Raw genomic sequence first — 15,499 nt, forward strand, 5'->3', positions numbered from 1 at the left:
AATAACACTCTCTTTAAAGATTGCATTTTAGTTTTATTTTAAATTTTCTTCAATCAAGTATATTTTCAATCAAATTTTGAATTAGTAGTCCTCTCAGTTCCTTGCTATTTCATTCCAACATATTTACACTCTTACCTCCTTGTTCTTGCCATTTCTTTTACCAAGGTAATCCTCAGCTATTTGAAGATGTTTTGTTATGTCTTTTAAAAAATTTTCTTATACAAAGGAATGAAATCATATTTCTACTAAGGCAACCTTATTGTGACATTTGAGGACTTTTTTTGCACCTGGGGCATTTGTCCCTTTAGCTAGATAGTTCAACATACCTCGGTTCTTATCATGCAGGAATACCCAAGAAAATGTCCTCATTGCCAAGAAATTTCGGTACCTGAATGGTCTTTACTTTCTTTTACAATACCCAAGATTTTCGAACTCAAGCTTAGTAGCACTTACAAATTATTTCTTAATTTATTTTACTTTTCAGTTTTCTCCAATCAGTACCATTGTTCACCAAGAGTCTTAGTCCTTTTTTTGTACACAATGTGCTAATACTGATCAAAGCATTCAAAAAATGCTAAAGCAGCAAATGAGCCTTTAGCTGTAGTGCAGCTTAACTTAAAAAAGGAAAAATATTTAAGTGAACTTTGTAGTAACATTATTTTCATTTACATTACCATTTGTGTTTTTAGTATACATTTTCCTTCTAATCACTTTTGAACAATTTCATCCATAAGTTTTAATAATGTTCTCATCAGAGAAACATAATGACAAGCGTTGATTACTTTTCAATTCTAGCATTGGTTTGAAGGTAAATATTTACTTCTCGGTAATCTACTCAGAAAATAACATAAGAAAAGTGACAGATGCAGATTTGAAATATAATTTTGCAATTCAAACTTCTGTGATTTTTTTTTTACAAACTATAAGACTATTATATTACTGAAAAGTATTCTGCACTAGTTTTGATCCCTTTAAACTGCTACACTTTCCATATGGAATTAGGATTACTTTTCATATGGAGGATAAAAACAAACATGGACTAATTGGGCTAAATGGCTATCTCCATCTGGTACTTGCTCTAGAATTCTCTGGGATTTCATGTTTCAATATTTTAAATGAAACTTGAGATCTGGTGAATGTAACACAGTAACTTAAAGGGAGAGTTGTCACTTGTGTCTTAATTAAATGCTCAGTACATGAGGCTGAATGCAAATCAATAATCTAAGGGAAAGTTAAGAAACCTGGCTGAGACCAAGGTGGAATTATATTTGTGAGGATAATTGTTGCTGAAATTACTCCTACCCTGGCAATACCAATTGGTAGGATTGGATAATTTGAGACAGTAGATTAGTAACTAACTTTTCCATTGGTAGAGTAAAATAATGGTGCTAAAATCAAAACAACAACTTTGTTCTTAAAACTGTTGTGTTCAGGCATTGAAAAAAAGTTGTTACAAATAATAGATGAGTATTACCAAAATAAGGCCAAGGAACACTGATGCTATTTCATAAAAAGGGAATGTGATCATGGAAATTCAAATGAAAAGTAAAACCATGCTTTAAATTGGAGATATAATGCAAAAAGGGAGTGGAAAGGCATTTACTTTGATATTTTGGTGATTGATGAAATGAATGAACTTACTGAAACAAAGTGTAGCATAATTCTGTCTCCTTAGTCTCTTCAGAAAATTCTACTTGAACTAGATTCAAGGGTTCATGTATGCCCACCATGTCATAAAGTGTTTACACTGGAATTGGGTTGATTTGCTGCTGTCAGTATGTTGGGAAGCCCTTTGTATGAAATTATAGAGCATATGCCTGTGATTTTCTGCCCATTAAAATTATTGGATAAACTGGTACAGCTGTGCTCCTGTGATTTCCCACAATGTTCTCTCTGCAACATCTCTCATTGCATGCGTGAATCACCTGTGCTTGCATTCCTTAAAAGTAGTGGAAATGTATATCAGCCTTTGTTATAATTCTTGCCAGGCATAACATTGCGAAACTCAAAAGAAAAAAAATGCAGTGCTATGTGTAAAGTGAAGACTGACAGGGGCTGATTACTGAATTGTTTTGAATGGCTTCTTCCTATGTCATAATATTTTATGTTTTCTGCTGTTAGTCTATGATTTGACAAAATCGTTCTGTATATTTGTTAGTCTTGCCTTTTCTGGTTGTGGCTAATATCATCCTTTTGCTTCAGAGGTCTAGTTAATGGAAGTACATGTCACAAAAATGCCAATTCAGTGTTATAGCTGATCGAATAAATGCTGATCCACAGTCTCTTGTAATATCATATGCTGCATCATTTGACCGTAACATTGCTTATTATGATGTCTAATAGAGTTACATAAATAACAATTGTGATGTACTAAACAGCCTGATACATATTTTCTACTTGCAGGCACCTTAATAATGAGCATGCATTAGATGACAGGAGTTACTGCACAGTGTCGGGTCCAATGCAGGTTGTGCAGCAATTGGAGATTCAGGTAAACTGGTTGTAATGGTTTGTATATACACGAAGCAGTTCAGAATACATCCTTAGTATTTTCATTTCTGCCTTTGTTCAGTCTTTCTTGGTTCATGTATTATTTACATGATGTATTAATAAACCATAGTATACTTCATGAAAATGTTTATAAATTAATTGTGTGGATTACAAATTCAGTTGTGGATTAATAGCCAGGTAAAACCATAGATCGTAATGTAATAAAGGATTACTTTAAAGTAACTCCCCACACCATCACCACTACAATCACTGAGTCACACAAAAAAGAAATCCTTACCTATAAAATCTTCTGAACAACACATTATTTAGTGGCCAAGATGGTATCCAGGAAATCTTCTTCCGGGACCTCAGCTAACTATGAGAAGGTATCTGAGAGCAATGCAGGTTGATCACTTTCTAATCTCACTTTTCCTTGCTTTCTGCAAATTGTCTCACCTCTCTTTCAGACTGCATGTCTCTGTGTTTATGCACACTTGCATAAAATCACTACCAGGGATTGAAGGACATTTTATTTTCAGTAAAATGGACCGTTTATTTTCTTACAATTTTTTTTAATCCCTTTCATTTAAATTCAGTAATTTGGTTTGTGATTTGAAGAAGTAGGACATAATAATTTCAGCTAACAGTCTAGTATATGATTTTAAAACACAAGAAAACAATCTTCACTCAATGATCCTGCATTCTAGGTGGCCAATTAATAGGTTTCCTTCTAGCTGACTTATAGAAACAATCTCCTGATGTAAAGTCCGTCAGTTGTAATGAGACCCAGAGCAATGTGGACCCAGACTCTGTGACGGAGATAAGTGCATCACACTGCCAGGTCTCTGTCACTCTGCTGAATTAGATTGATGATGGCAGATTGCAGGGGGCAATAACTGGACCTCAGAGGGAAAGGATGAAGCGTGTAGATGATTCTGGCAGGCATAGTGTTTTGAGAACCCTTCACTTCTTTCCAGCTGCTGGCTTTAGTCCATTCCTAACAGTGTCCACAGGACTTTATCAGGACACCAAGGGCCTACTTATTTGTGTTCTTGGTAACTTGTTACTGTCACAACATCCATGACCTAAATTCTTCTATTGACAAAAAGATGAAGTGTTATTTGTTTTTCTGTGACCTTTTAATACAAGGGAGGCTTAAATGATGAGTACTTCATATGTTCTTTTCTTTAAGAATAGCTTATAAAAAAGGACTTGATCCTATGGTGAATTAGAGAAATAAAATTCATGCTATCAAAATCATTTTAGAAGTATTTTGAAAGAAATTTATTTTCTGTTTGTTCAATAACAGCTTTCTAAAGAACGTGAACGTCTTCAGGCAATGATGACCCACCTCCACATGAGACCCTCTGATCCTAAGCCATGTCCGAAACCTGTAAGTTTGATATTCAGCAATTGTTTGAACAAGGATCACACCATTTAATGAATATTGCATACCATAAAAATAAACAATTGTCTTGACAGTTTCCATATAGAACGGTTATGCCAATACTCAAGGATTAAGTGTGGTTATGAAAAATGTTAGCAGATAGCTTTTTGTTGAAATAAAATAGACATCCTACATTCTACTCTGACAAAGTAATATACTTCACTTGTGACAAATAACTGACTTGAGATGACTGCTGAAATGTTAGAACATTTTATTTTGATGGATTTACAAATACACTTTGCCAGCGAAGAGAATTTTATTGGGCATCAATTGCACTGCTATATAGCTATGTCATTACTGGCAAGGCATTGAATGGAGTTCTTCTTATGTCATTATTGGCAAGGCATTGAATGGAGTTACTTAAAGGTGAAGTACTAGAATTTACTGCCTATCAAAATAGTATCTAAAGCATTTTATTTTAAAACAAACCTGGTATGACTGTTGAAATTAAAGATCTTGTTGTGATTAGCTTGGTTTATAAATGAAATAAAAATAAATACTGATAAAATTTTTATACTTTAATATGAGTCATATTGGATGCTAAAATCAAAATGCAAATCATGATTCTTTAAACTTTGCAAATGCTTTGTTACTTTCAGAGATGTTCAAGTGTCAATTTAAACTCCTTACCACTACTCCCAACCCTGCCTAAAGAAGTTCAGTATCAGTTAAATGCTATGTGGTAGAATTGGTTTGGTGAGAAGGAACTTTCATTCCATTGGAAATCTGTGTCAATTAGGAGAAAAGAACACATACAATATTGTTACAATTCCTGTATGGGAATTGCATGTTTTCTGCCAAACTGAATTGTTTTATATATCTCTTTTTTTTTCCTCCTTGTTTTGTTCCTTGTAGAATTCTTGTTGCTAATAAGTTCATGTGCGTGTAAGGACAGGGACGGTCCAGAGCATGAGCTTTCTCATGACTACCATCAGCAGTGCTTTGTAATTGACTAACAGGAGATGCAGTACACACAAGGCAACTAGGCAGTGCTGACCCCCCTTCTGACTGAGATAAAACACATTGCTTTTCTGTGCTACTTTATCATGTAGCCCAACTGAAAACTGGTAATACCTCAACTAAGGAAGCTGTATTCAAGTGACGGACAGCTCAGGGACTCCAACTCGTGACCTTCTGGTTGTGAGTTTGAATACTCAGCCACTAGAACTACAGAGTTGCAAATTACTTGAGAAGTTAATAACCCCAGATTTTAACTTTTATTAAGAATTTTGTTGCAGATTAAGTAAAATGGGGGTGGGGCAACCTCATTTAAAGACGTTGGTTTAATACACTGCTTTACTCATTTATTTTAAATGAATAATATTCTGATCACTTCTTATTTCATATTGCATTCAGCACGACATAAAGTTTAAAGATAAAATACTTATCGAGTAAATCCATCAGGAATCTGCAGCTCATTCTTTATAAATAAATTATTCAATTAGTAAATTTGTAAAAGTCCAGCAGTGTGGTAAGATCCACACTAATAAAGGATCTTCAGCTTATATTCTAAAACTGAACTTGAATAATGTAACTCAAGCATTACATTACATAAACCATACATGAAAGAACTACTAATTGCATTTGATGATGGGTAATTAATAGGAAATCCTTAGATGAGTAAGTTGAACTGAAACTACAGTCTTTTCCTCTTCCCACTGGACACTTGTGCTCTCTAGAATGTATTACATGGCACTGTTAGCCTTTGAATGGTTGAAAAGGAGAACAGTATACAAAAAGAACTCTAAAATTTATATACTGCACAAAAAGAGCTCCATAATTGATATGATAGTACTGATTTATGTCCTTATATGCACTGACTCAGTTGAGACAGCCCACACATTTGATAAATATTAATAGTATGAATTTATTACCAAGGCGAAATGAGCTCTGTTGGTTCATCACTGCACCCTTAACAGCTATCAGTACATGAACACAAGGTGCAACTGCACTGTCTATTATATGACCCCATTTACTCTCTGGATGGTACTTCATTAAATGGTACCTTTTGGCCATGCTATGGATGGATGAAAATCAAAGTTATCAAGGCTGTAAGTCCTGAATAATGAGTTTCACCCAACCTTGAATATATTCAGATGAGTTGAGGTAGCTAAGTGCTCATCCCAGCTTTTACATGCTTTTCCTTATTTATCTTTAATAAATTCCATTTTATCAGAACATGACTGCCATCCTGCAAACATGTTCTGCTTGTTATTACTGTATGATAAAATAAATTATCATAACCCTGTAAACATAATCAGCTACAGTATATAAGTCACAGAAGATTTAATGATGGTGATTTTATGAAGTTTTATAATTGAAAAATACTTTGGTGTACAAAATTGTGAATTTTATTTTGAAATTGTATATATTTCTTCTTCACAAGCTAGTTAATTTGGGATTTAAATAAAAAAAAACCTTAATCAAACTGCTCTGATTTATCCAGCAGCCCTGTTAGTAAATGCACTTGCAATCAAATTTCAATATGAAAATTATTAGATTCTTTATTATAAGAATGCTTTAAAGAAATAGCTTGGTAAAATGTTTCCTTAAATACAATATGTAGATGAATTAGGTAAGGCTGGTATGATTTTTTTTTCTAATTTTTTAACATGGTCTTGTTTGTTTATTAGGATAGTTACAGTATTTGAGTCACCATGAAATTTATATATAAACATAACTGGATTTCTCACATCAAGCTGCAAGCTGTGGGTAGCAGTAGAATAAAACAGTTTGTGGTTTATTGGGAACAGATGCACTTGGGAATGCCTTCAGGGTGCCAGGCGCTGTTATTAGACTGCCAGTGTGCTTCTCCTGGCTGCTGCCCAAGAATGCAGAACAATTAGCTGGCATATGTTAATTTTTGTTTCTTTAACAAATTTTTCTACTCTATAAACGTGTAAAACAAATCCACAAAGTAAGATCAATCAATGTTAAATGCATAATCTACTCCAAATGAAAAAGGTGTTTATCTATAGATGAATACATAACATTTGGAACGACAGCTGTGCCTGAATTACTTAGTCAGTTGCAATTTCCTGCACAATTCCTGATTTTCTAGTTTTGTGCAGCGACAAGATAACATTACAGTTTTCCCAGATCAAGAAATTACCCTTCAGAATAGATTGAAAATGACTACAAATTAGCCATTAAGAGCATCACTTAAGAATTTGGCAGAAATCTTTTCACAGTGGGTGAGTGTAAATTTTCTTAATTAGATGCTTTTTATGACAATGGATGTGTGGTAAATATAAAAGAGGTGACGTGAGAATTTTTCAATAATGGATTAAGGAATTTTATTGGTAGGAGTAGTTGAAGGACACGCTGTTAAATAACTTGCATTCATTTTCTCCTTTTTTCCTTTTTCTTCCCTGACACCCATATTCCAGGGTACATCAGCAATAACTGACACTGTAATCATAAATTGAAAATGATACTTCCAGAGGAATTGGCAAACTTGACATTTCATTATATTTGCTAACACGTGCCACAAATGATTGTTAGTGAAGAAATTCCATTCCCCTCTCCATTTACAATCATATTTAATTTGAAAAATTTCAGCCTCCTCTGGCTAATTTGCAATTAAGACAATTTTGTTTGAATATGTAGTAATGTCATTACCATTCCACCAAATTAGCAGTGAGAGTAAAGGTCAGTGTAAAATTTTCCAGCTGGCTGGAGCCTCTCAGCTGAGATTTGGGACTGTACAAAAACTGCAGCAGCAGTGGAGTAGCAGCGACAATTTCCAGTCCCCTTTGCAGTAACTGGATCCTTTGATAATCTGCCTTGTTTTTCAGCCCTTAAGAATAGACAGACACAACCATGGAACCTTGGTAGCCGTTTTTATTAAGGAGAGACAGTTGGGATAAACTAGAATGAGTTGGGCCTGAGTAATGTTGGATCAGATCATTAGATAATCTCTAACAGCATCCTCTAATTAGAGTTCTTATGATACAATTTCATCCTGTAATTAGCTGAGATTGGCTGCTTCCTTTGCTGCTTATTAGTGGCAACACAGCTGTAGAAGTGAATCCACTCTCATTTGTCAAACCTTTTAAAGCCTTCTTTCTCCTGTCTCTGCCTTTTCCCGCTCCTCCTCCTGGGCCTCCTCAGCTGAATCTGGTGTCGAGTGTCACAATGTCTAAGAACATTTCAGAGACATCCCCACAGAGCTTACCTCAGACTCCCACCACACCAACAGCCCCAGTCACCCCTGTCACGCAAGGACCCTCCGTAATCACTCCAGCCAACGTGCACAATGTGGGACCAATTCGAAGAAGACATGGTGATAAGTACAACATTCCCATTTCATCAGGTAGGATTCTAAGTAGCTCCAGTAGCAGACTGACTATTTGTCTGACAAATAATTTTAATAATTTTTCATTTAACTTAAGTACTCAATATGTTTTGAATATTATATAAAGAGATAATATCCCCTTTGTTGCCGGAAGTAGATTGAACTTAAACCACATTTAAGGCATTCCCCACAGATCAAATTATATGGAGCACATTTATTTGAAAAATGCTTTTTGATATTTGGGTGTGAGAGTTAGAAAGGAAGTATACGATGATATTGCCATTTGAATATTTTTGGAAGCAATTTTATAATAAATTGGATATTGTACATTTTAAAAAATATATATTTTTAACTTGATATCAATGTACCTACAGATAAAAATAAATACAGTGGCAAAATTCTGCATTTGTTCATGATTTAGTAACTTATAAAGTTTCAGTTCAACTCAGTTTTAAAATCACATTATCCTGCCCTGTGCTTTTGCAGAAAATATATTCTTACATCCCAATTTTGAACACATAATGAAGTGTAACAGGATAATTGTAAAGAACCATGCAATGAGCTTTTTGTCAATATTTTTTGCATAGACTGAAAAATATTTTCAGTTCAGTAGCTTAAGTGGCTGAGCACTTGGCTCCCATCCAGATGGCTGAGAGTTCAAATCCCAGCACTGCTTGACACTTGAAACCACCTGCATCAGTTAGTTTAGTTTCATTAGTTTTCAGTTGAGCTGCTCCAATGAGTGGCATAAAGAGAGAGAATACAATGGCCTAGAAATTCGATGTTGCTAGTCCCAATTTACAGGCATAAAGTAGGTGCCCGTGGGTCCAATATGGCAGCAGTTTGAACACTCAATTCAGACTGGAGATGTGCTATTTGCTGTGTTGTTTAAGGCTCATCTGTGGTCATGCCTGAAATAGGTGAATGCGAAAAGGAAACCCCATGTCTGTTTGAGGCCAGTTTTGGAAAAATTTCATTGCACTGGGCATGCTGCAGTGGCATTTTGTCAGATGTTACATAGCTAAACAACTGTCCTTAAAGAGACTGCTTACATTCACTACTAGAAAAATAAAATGCAAATTTTTTATGTTCTTCTGCAGAGATGGGTGGGGCAGGAGCCCTCCTGGATTCCCATCACAGCCACTAATGACCCTCAAAAGCCCATCTCCTTTGCTTGCCCCTGCATTGACCGGAGGTGCTCCTTTCCATCCAGCTATGGCCTGTCAAATTTGCCACCACAGTCCAATTGGCCTCTGGAGACCCAGCTGGTGCTTATAGCTCCACATTAATGAAGGAAAATCAGCAGAATAGCTTAATGTTGTGCTGTGTTCATCCAACATATTTCAGCTTGTATTGCACCCTAATTTAGCATTGTCCAATTTCTAGGCCAATATCACTCCCCAGAATGGTGGAGGAAACCATGACCTGGGGCATTCCCATCACTTATCAGCTCATTAGGATGCCAGTTTTGGTGTCTGTGGAGAAGTCTGGACTGCCCTATACTTGTTATTAAGGAAATACTTGCTCCAGAGCAGCTGCTTAGAGGAAAGATAAGACACATGGAGGGACTAAGTTGAGGGAAGAGGAGAAAGAGGGACAAAGTGTTGCTTTTTGTTTAATTTACTACTGGCATAAGGTATGCAAAAATAGACCATGTCAAAGTAACTAATTTGGACTGATTTTGAATTGTCAATTCTTCTATATCAGGACATTGCCCTGTTTACTTGAAAATTCGCTATTACTCTTTCAGAGATTGCCCCAAACTATGAATTTTATAAGAATGCAGATGTCAGACCTCCATTTACTTATGCAACTCTTATAAGGCAGGTGAGTAGAAAATGAATTAATGCTGCCTCATTATAATTAATTACTACCTCAATTAATATTTCCAGAGAAAGTGTCACCCTATTTAGTTACAAAACAGTTATTTAATGTCATTTTGTCCCCTTTATTTCAGGCTATCATTGAATCATCTGACAGGCAGTTAACACTTAATGAAATCTACAACTGGTTTACACGAACATTTGCCTATTTCAGGCGTAATGCTGCAACTTGGAAGGTAACTTCATAACCTACACTTTACAGAAGCATGGCATAGTACCTGGAGATAGGACTGAAGACATTTATTTACTTGACACAAACAGATTAGTATCAGACTTCCCTCTTTTTCAAATTGGCTGTTGAATAGAATGAATTCCCTTTCTCAAAATGACAAGTGGAAAGAATAATTTTGCCTCTGATATCGTTTTCTAATTTGGTGCAATTAATAGCTTCGCCTTGGTGGAGATGTGAGGGCCTGACACACTAATTACAGTGTGAGCACTCAATCATCAACACCTTTGTTAGTAGCACCGTATTACTTTTTACTTTCACATATTATTGGCTAATTAGTTTGAAAAATGGCTGTTTGCCTTGTGCAACAAATGGAGGCTGTAGGTTTTGTCTTGGTCTGTGCCTTTTGTACACATCATACCTCATCACACAGACTGAAGCTGCCACAGGAGTCAGGGCTGTGGTCACTCAGCTGGAACTAAAGGAAAGTAAGTGAATATTATCCTGTCAGAACAGAAACACAGTTTATTTACTGAGACAAAGAATTCATTCATATCCCTGTCTAAACAAATCCATTATCTTGCACTTACAAGAAGTAAAATTGGGTGCTCTCAGTATCCTTTCTTCCCCCTGTATTTTTCTGTTGGAAAGGGAGTAGTTCAATAGATAAAGACAGTCAGTACATCTCAAATGCACTTCAAATTTTCATTTTAAAACTGAATGAAACAGCAGTTAGCCACAAGTCATTTGGCATAATCAGTGGAAATGTTTGTAGTGGTGAAGAATAGATGTGGTAAAGCCAGATCTACATTACAAGCATTTTTGCTGTGCTCATCAGCATATTAAACATTTTTGAGTACCAGATTTACTGAACTGAATTAATTTGGATTTGGAATGCAGATTATTCTGAGACCATCAGAGACCTAGATGTCTGCAAAAGACTAATAGCACTTCCAATTTCCAAATTATGCGGCATATTTTGTTTTTAATTATTAGTTATTTTATGGGGTTTTAACCAAATGCAATCACTACAAATGTGGACTAGGATTTTAAATTATAAGAAATGTAAAGGAACAATCCAAAATGATTGAAATATATACTTAAAAATGTTCAATACCTTTTATTTCCAGTTCAATATATTACTCATTATAGTAACACTTAGTGATTGTTTTGTCCTCTGGTTTACTGGGGGGAAAATGCAGAAATGAAAGATGATTTAATATCTCAGCTTGGTCTCATCACTGCAGCTCGGGAATCCAGTGAAACTCATTCTGAACAGCTTATTAGTTCTAACTATATCGCATGCATAATAAAACTGCTCATTTGCTCATTAATATTAAAATTATCATATTCAGAGCCATGGGCATTAAGATCAATCAAATCCATGGATTTTCAGGTCAGATGCAAGATCTGCTTATGCCTTTTTTTTATAGGATCCTTTTCTCAAAGCAAACCCAATACATAGAAACGAAAGGAGAAAATATTACAGAGAACCTCAATAGTCTGATCATATTTGTTGGTCTCAAGTTATTAATTGTAGCATTAGAATAACAGTCATGATCAAGTCTCCTGCTTGGAATTGTCATTATCTTGTGAAAAATTGAACATTAGCTATTCCATCAAATTTAATAGAAATAATAAAATGAGTGTTTACAAATAATTACTATTTTCTTATGCTCACATTGTATTTGTATAATCTTAGGCAAGATGTAAGGTTTATAGAAATTTCAGCAGTAAATTTAGCACATTTGGAAGCTGTAAATCAACAACTCAGCTTGAGTATTTTTATATCAAATTTAGCCGAAAAGCAGTAATTAACAATAAGTGGTTTAATGGAAACCTTTTCCTTATTATCATATTATTTGAAGCTACTAGATTTGCATTGAACTGTATGGGATTCATTTAAAATGTCAGTTAACTTGGCAGACCACAAACAAACTCTGTCATTTGATTATTATAGATCTGAAAAGCGTGTTTTTTTAAGCTTATTTGCATTAGGCTTTGTTTGACAGTAACATATGTGGCAGTAGCACTGTAAGTTGTTTCACTTGCATTTCATACCACAGGAAGAAGATAGGCTGCTCAGTTATTTCAGTGGACTGCACAATCATTCCTAACTACACCAACTGCCACCCCCTCCTCCCAAAGAGCTGATCAGGGACACAACAGACCTGACCTAATTGTACTGGCATTTTCAAAGATACTGTAATTTGTACAGATATTGCAATTTAGACCAGCAGCAGGCAAAGAAGGTTCTGACATAGCTATTATTAAAATAGCTTTGAGAGCTTTGTTATCACAGACAGTTCAAATGGCAGATATTGGTGTACAGTTTTGCTATTCATGCTGCTGTTCAAAGTACATAGCCTACAGCCAACTCAAAAGGAGAACTAATATGTATATTTATGGTTTTAGATTTTCTAATGTCTAAAGTGTATAATTTCTGAACAATATAGATAATTTTAAAAATAGTTTAAAAGAGGAACTATAATTGCAAGTTTTCCTAGTATGCCCATTGAAAATCTCCTTTTTCTGTAATTAAAAACAGAATACTTGATAAGTTACAGAAATATAATTGGCAAATTTGTAGGCCAGTACCAGAAAACTCCTGTCATATTGAGGTATGAAGAGTTAAAGAAGGAAGGAGTCTGATTTCAGCATGTTTCTTGTTAAATCGCTGTTCATTTGCTCCTTGGTTTTATTTTACAAAACTTGGAATGCTCTTTTCCCCTCTTTGTGTTTACTTTAGAATGCTGTACGCCATAACCTTAGTCTGCACAAGTGTTTTGTTCGAGTAGAAAATGTTAAAGGGGCAGTGTGGACAGTGGACGAAATAGAATACCAAAAGAGAAGGTCACAAAAGATAACAGGGTATGTCTTCAGTATTGTTCACTGTTGTAGCTAACTCCTAGTTGCACCATTCCTCCTATTCCAGCTGCAACCTTTCACAAGGGCCGAAAATGCTGGAGGGTAAGCTTTAAAGGTAGATGGGTGCACTTTGGTGATCCTACATTTCATGCACTTTGATAGGTAAAGCATCACTTTAGTGCTTTTCCTGTATTTGTTCCTCATATCACTTCCAAAAAAATCTGCATTCATATTGCTTGTATGATATCAGAAATCAAAACCTGCTGTTATGGATGTGCATTTTTTGTTCATTACTTCTCTTTAAAGCCGATACACCTATCTTTTCCTTTTCTGCCCATTCTGTTGCTCTGGTCTCTGCTTGGCAACTATTTATGTCCTTTGGTGTCTTTTCCACTGATTTGTCATTGCAGTACATTATTAGAGTATAAGATGAGTTTCAGTCCTTTTAGATTGTTGATGAGGAGGAATTTAATAGTAGCCACCGCACTCAAAGAGGCTGACCTCAGAAATATTTGCCTGATGAGGGTATTGATGAGCATTTCTTGCACTGAGACCTTTTGCTTGCTTATTCCACTGCTTTGCAAATTAATTCTCCATCAGAATGATTGGGTTGGTTAATATTTCTTTCTCCTTGGCCTGTATAATTAATAGCCTTGTATAATAATATAAAGAGGCCACAGGTGTATTAAGAGAAGCTAAACACTTCTTTGTTGAGAAACCGCTTAGTTAGGCAACTGGCCCATTCATCTTGATGATGATGTACTTTGGGGTTTATATTTTGCATTTATTCAGCACTTGCTCGAGTAATTATCACTAATAAAACATGCTTGAAAGCTCATTCAGAGCATCTTTAGCCAACTAATTTGAAAGAAGGGAAAACAGATTTGAAAGAAGAGAAAAACAGATGTGAAAGAATTAGAATATTTAGTATTTTTGGTTCTATATTTTATTAGGAGTTGAAATGTGCTAGAAAGGTTTATAGTGTCATTTTAATCTAATTGGCCTCACTTTACATTTTGAAAAATAGCAATGTTTTGCAGTTAGTGTCACATATAATTATAATCTAGTGCTTACGACATTTTTTTTGTTGAATTAACATTTATTTTGCATTGCTATATTTTCAGAAGCCCAACATTAGTCAAAAACATACCTACGAGTCTTGGGTATGGAGCAGCACTCAATGCAAGCTTGCAGGTAAATAGTTTAATGCTATTGCTGGTTCTAGACTGCCCTGTTTACTGTTTGTAATGAAATGTGTATTGTGGCTGTCAAATGCTTTGGCAATAATTATATTTTTGTGTGTATCTTAATTTCTGTGTTATAGCCTTGATTTTTGATACTTTTAAGCTTTTCCTTTTTAATGTAGGTTTAGATTTAACATATTTCTGAAGTGGTTAGAAAGCAAGAGGGACACCCTGTGGCAAATTTTGGAATATCACCTTTGTATCAAATGCTAGATTGATGGCAGCCTCTGCAAATGCATGTGGATATGCATTAATATTTATCTAAGCTGTCATAAATGATTTCACATCATAGAGCCAGGGAATGAGGCGCTCATGGCAAAAATTTTAAAGTTTAATTACAATATATAATTTTTATGCACAAGAGGCAAAATGTCATGACTTTTATTTCGAGGTAAAGTTTTGGTCATTCTTTAAAGTCAAGGAGATGCTTTGTTAGAACATGAATCAGGATCTTTGGAGTTAAAGAACAGTCAGCAGGGAATTGCCACTGGGGTTAAACCATTCAGCACAAGCCCAGCTTAGAAGTGGAAACAAATTGGTTTGCATTTCGAACTTGCTTCTGCTGCTAGTCAAACCTTGTATTCAAAGAGCAGCTGCCAAGGTTCACTTTTCTCTTCTCATTATAGGTGCTCAGTAACCCATTACACCAACCTTTACAGATAAAAAAAAGCTAAGATTTTAAACTGTTCATTTCATGCATATCAATAGTCACACTATTGATATCATTAGTCATTAAATTGGTAACATTTTAGCTGACTGTATTTACATTTTTAATGTTAATTGAGATGCAAGTGTCTCAAAGACTTATACTGTAATGATATTGGTAATTCAGACTGGTGATTTTTAGAAAGTATGCCTTGACTAACACTCAGACATTATTACCAGACTATTACCAGTTTTAGTCCAGCATCTGGAAAAAGAAGAGAAAGCTAATTGGAAATAGCTCTCTATTCACCGGTCAGGTTTGTCTCACAGTGGGTCAAAAAGATTGGTATTGATGGCTTCCATGGAGAGATTCACAGGATGAAGCATTTCTTCATTCAGACTGAAAAATATGATAGTGTGATTTGATGGAATTTATAAAATAGGAGTAGGATTTCT

The 15,499-nt window shown here is 35.1% G+C and overlaps 1 protein-coding gene across 1 annotated transcript in view; it reads left to right on the forward strand.

Moving 5' to 3' along the window:
* Window positions 1–15,499, forward strand: part of LOC127578284 (forkhead box protein P2-like) — a 309,971-nt gene that overhangs the window by 261,644 nt on the left and 32,828 nt on the right. The window contains 7 exon segments of the mRNA XM_052030109.1: window positions 2,404–2,491; window positions 3,800–3,883; window positions 8,051–8,252; window positions 9,985–10,061; window positions 10,192–10,293; window positions 13,036–13,157; window positions 14,279–14,348. Coding sequence (XP_051886069.1) covers window positions 2,404–2,491; window positions 3,800–3,883; window positions 8,051–8,252; window positions 9,985–10,061; window positions 10,192–10,293; window positions 13,036–13,157; window positions 14,279–14,348 — 745 coding nt within the window.

This window comes from Pristis pectinata, chromosome 15, assembly GCF_009764475.1.
Source record: "Pristis pectinata isolate sPriPec2 chromosome 15, sPriPec2.1.pri, whole genome shotgun sequence".
Taxonomy (NCBI): domain Eukaryota; kingdom Metazoa; phylum Chordata; class Chondrichthyes; order Rhinopristiformes; family Pristidae; genus Pristis; species Pristis pectinata.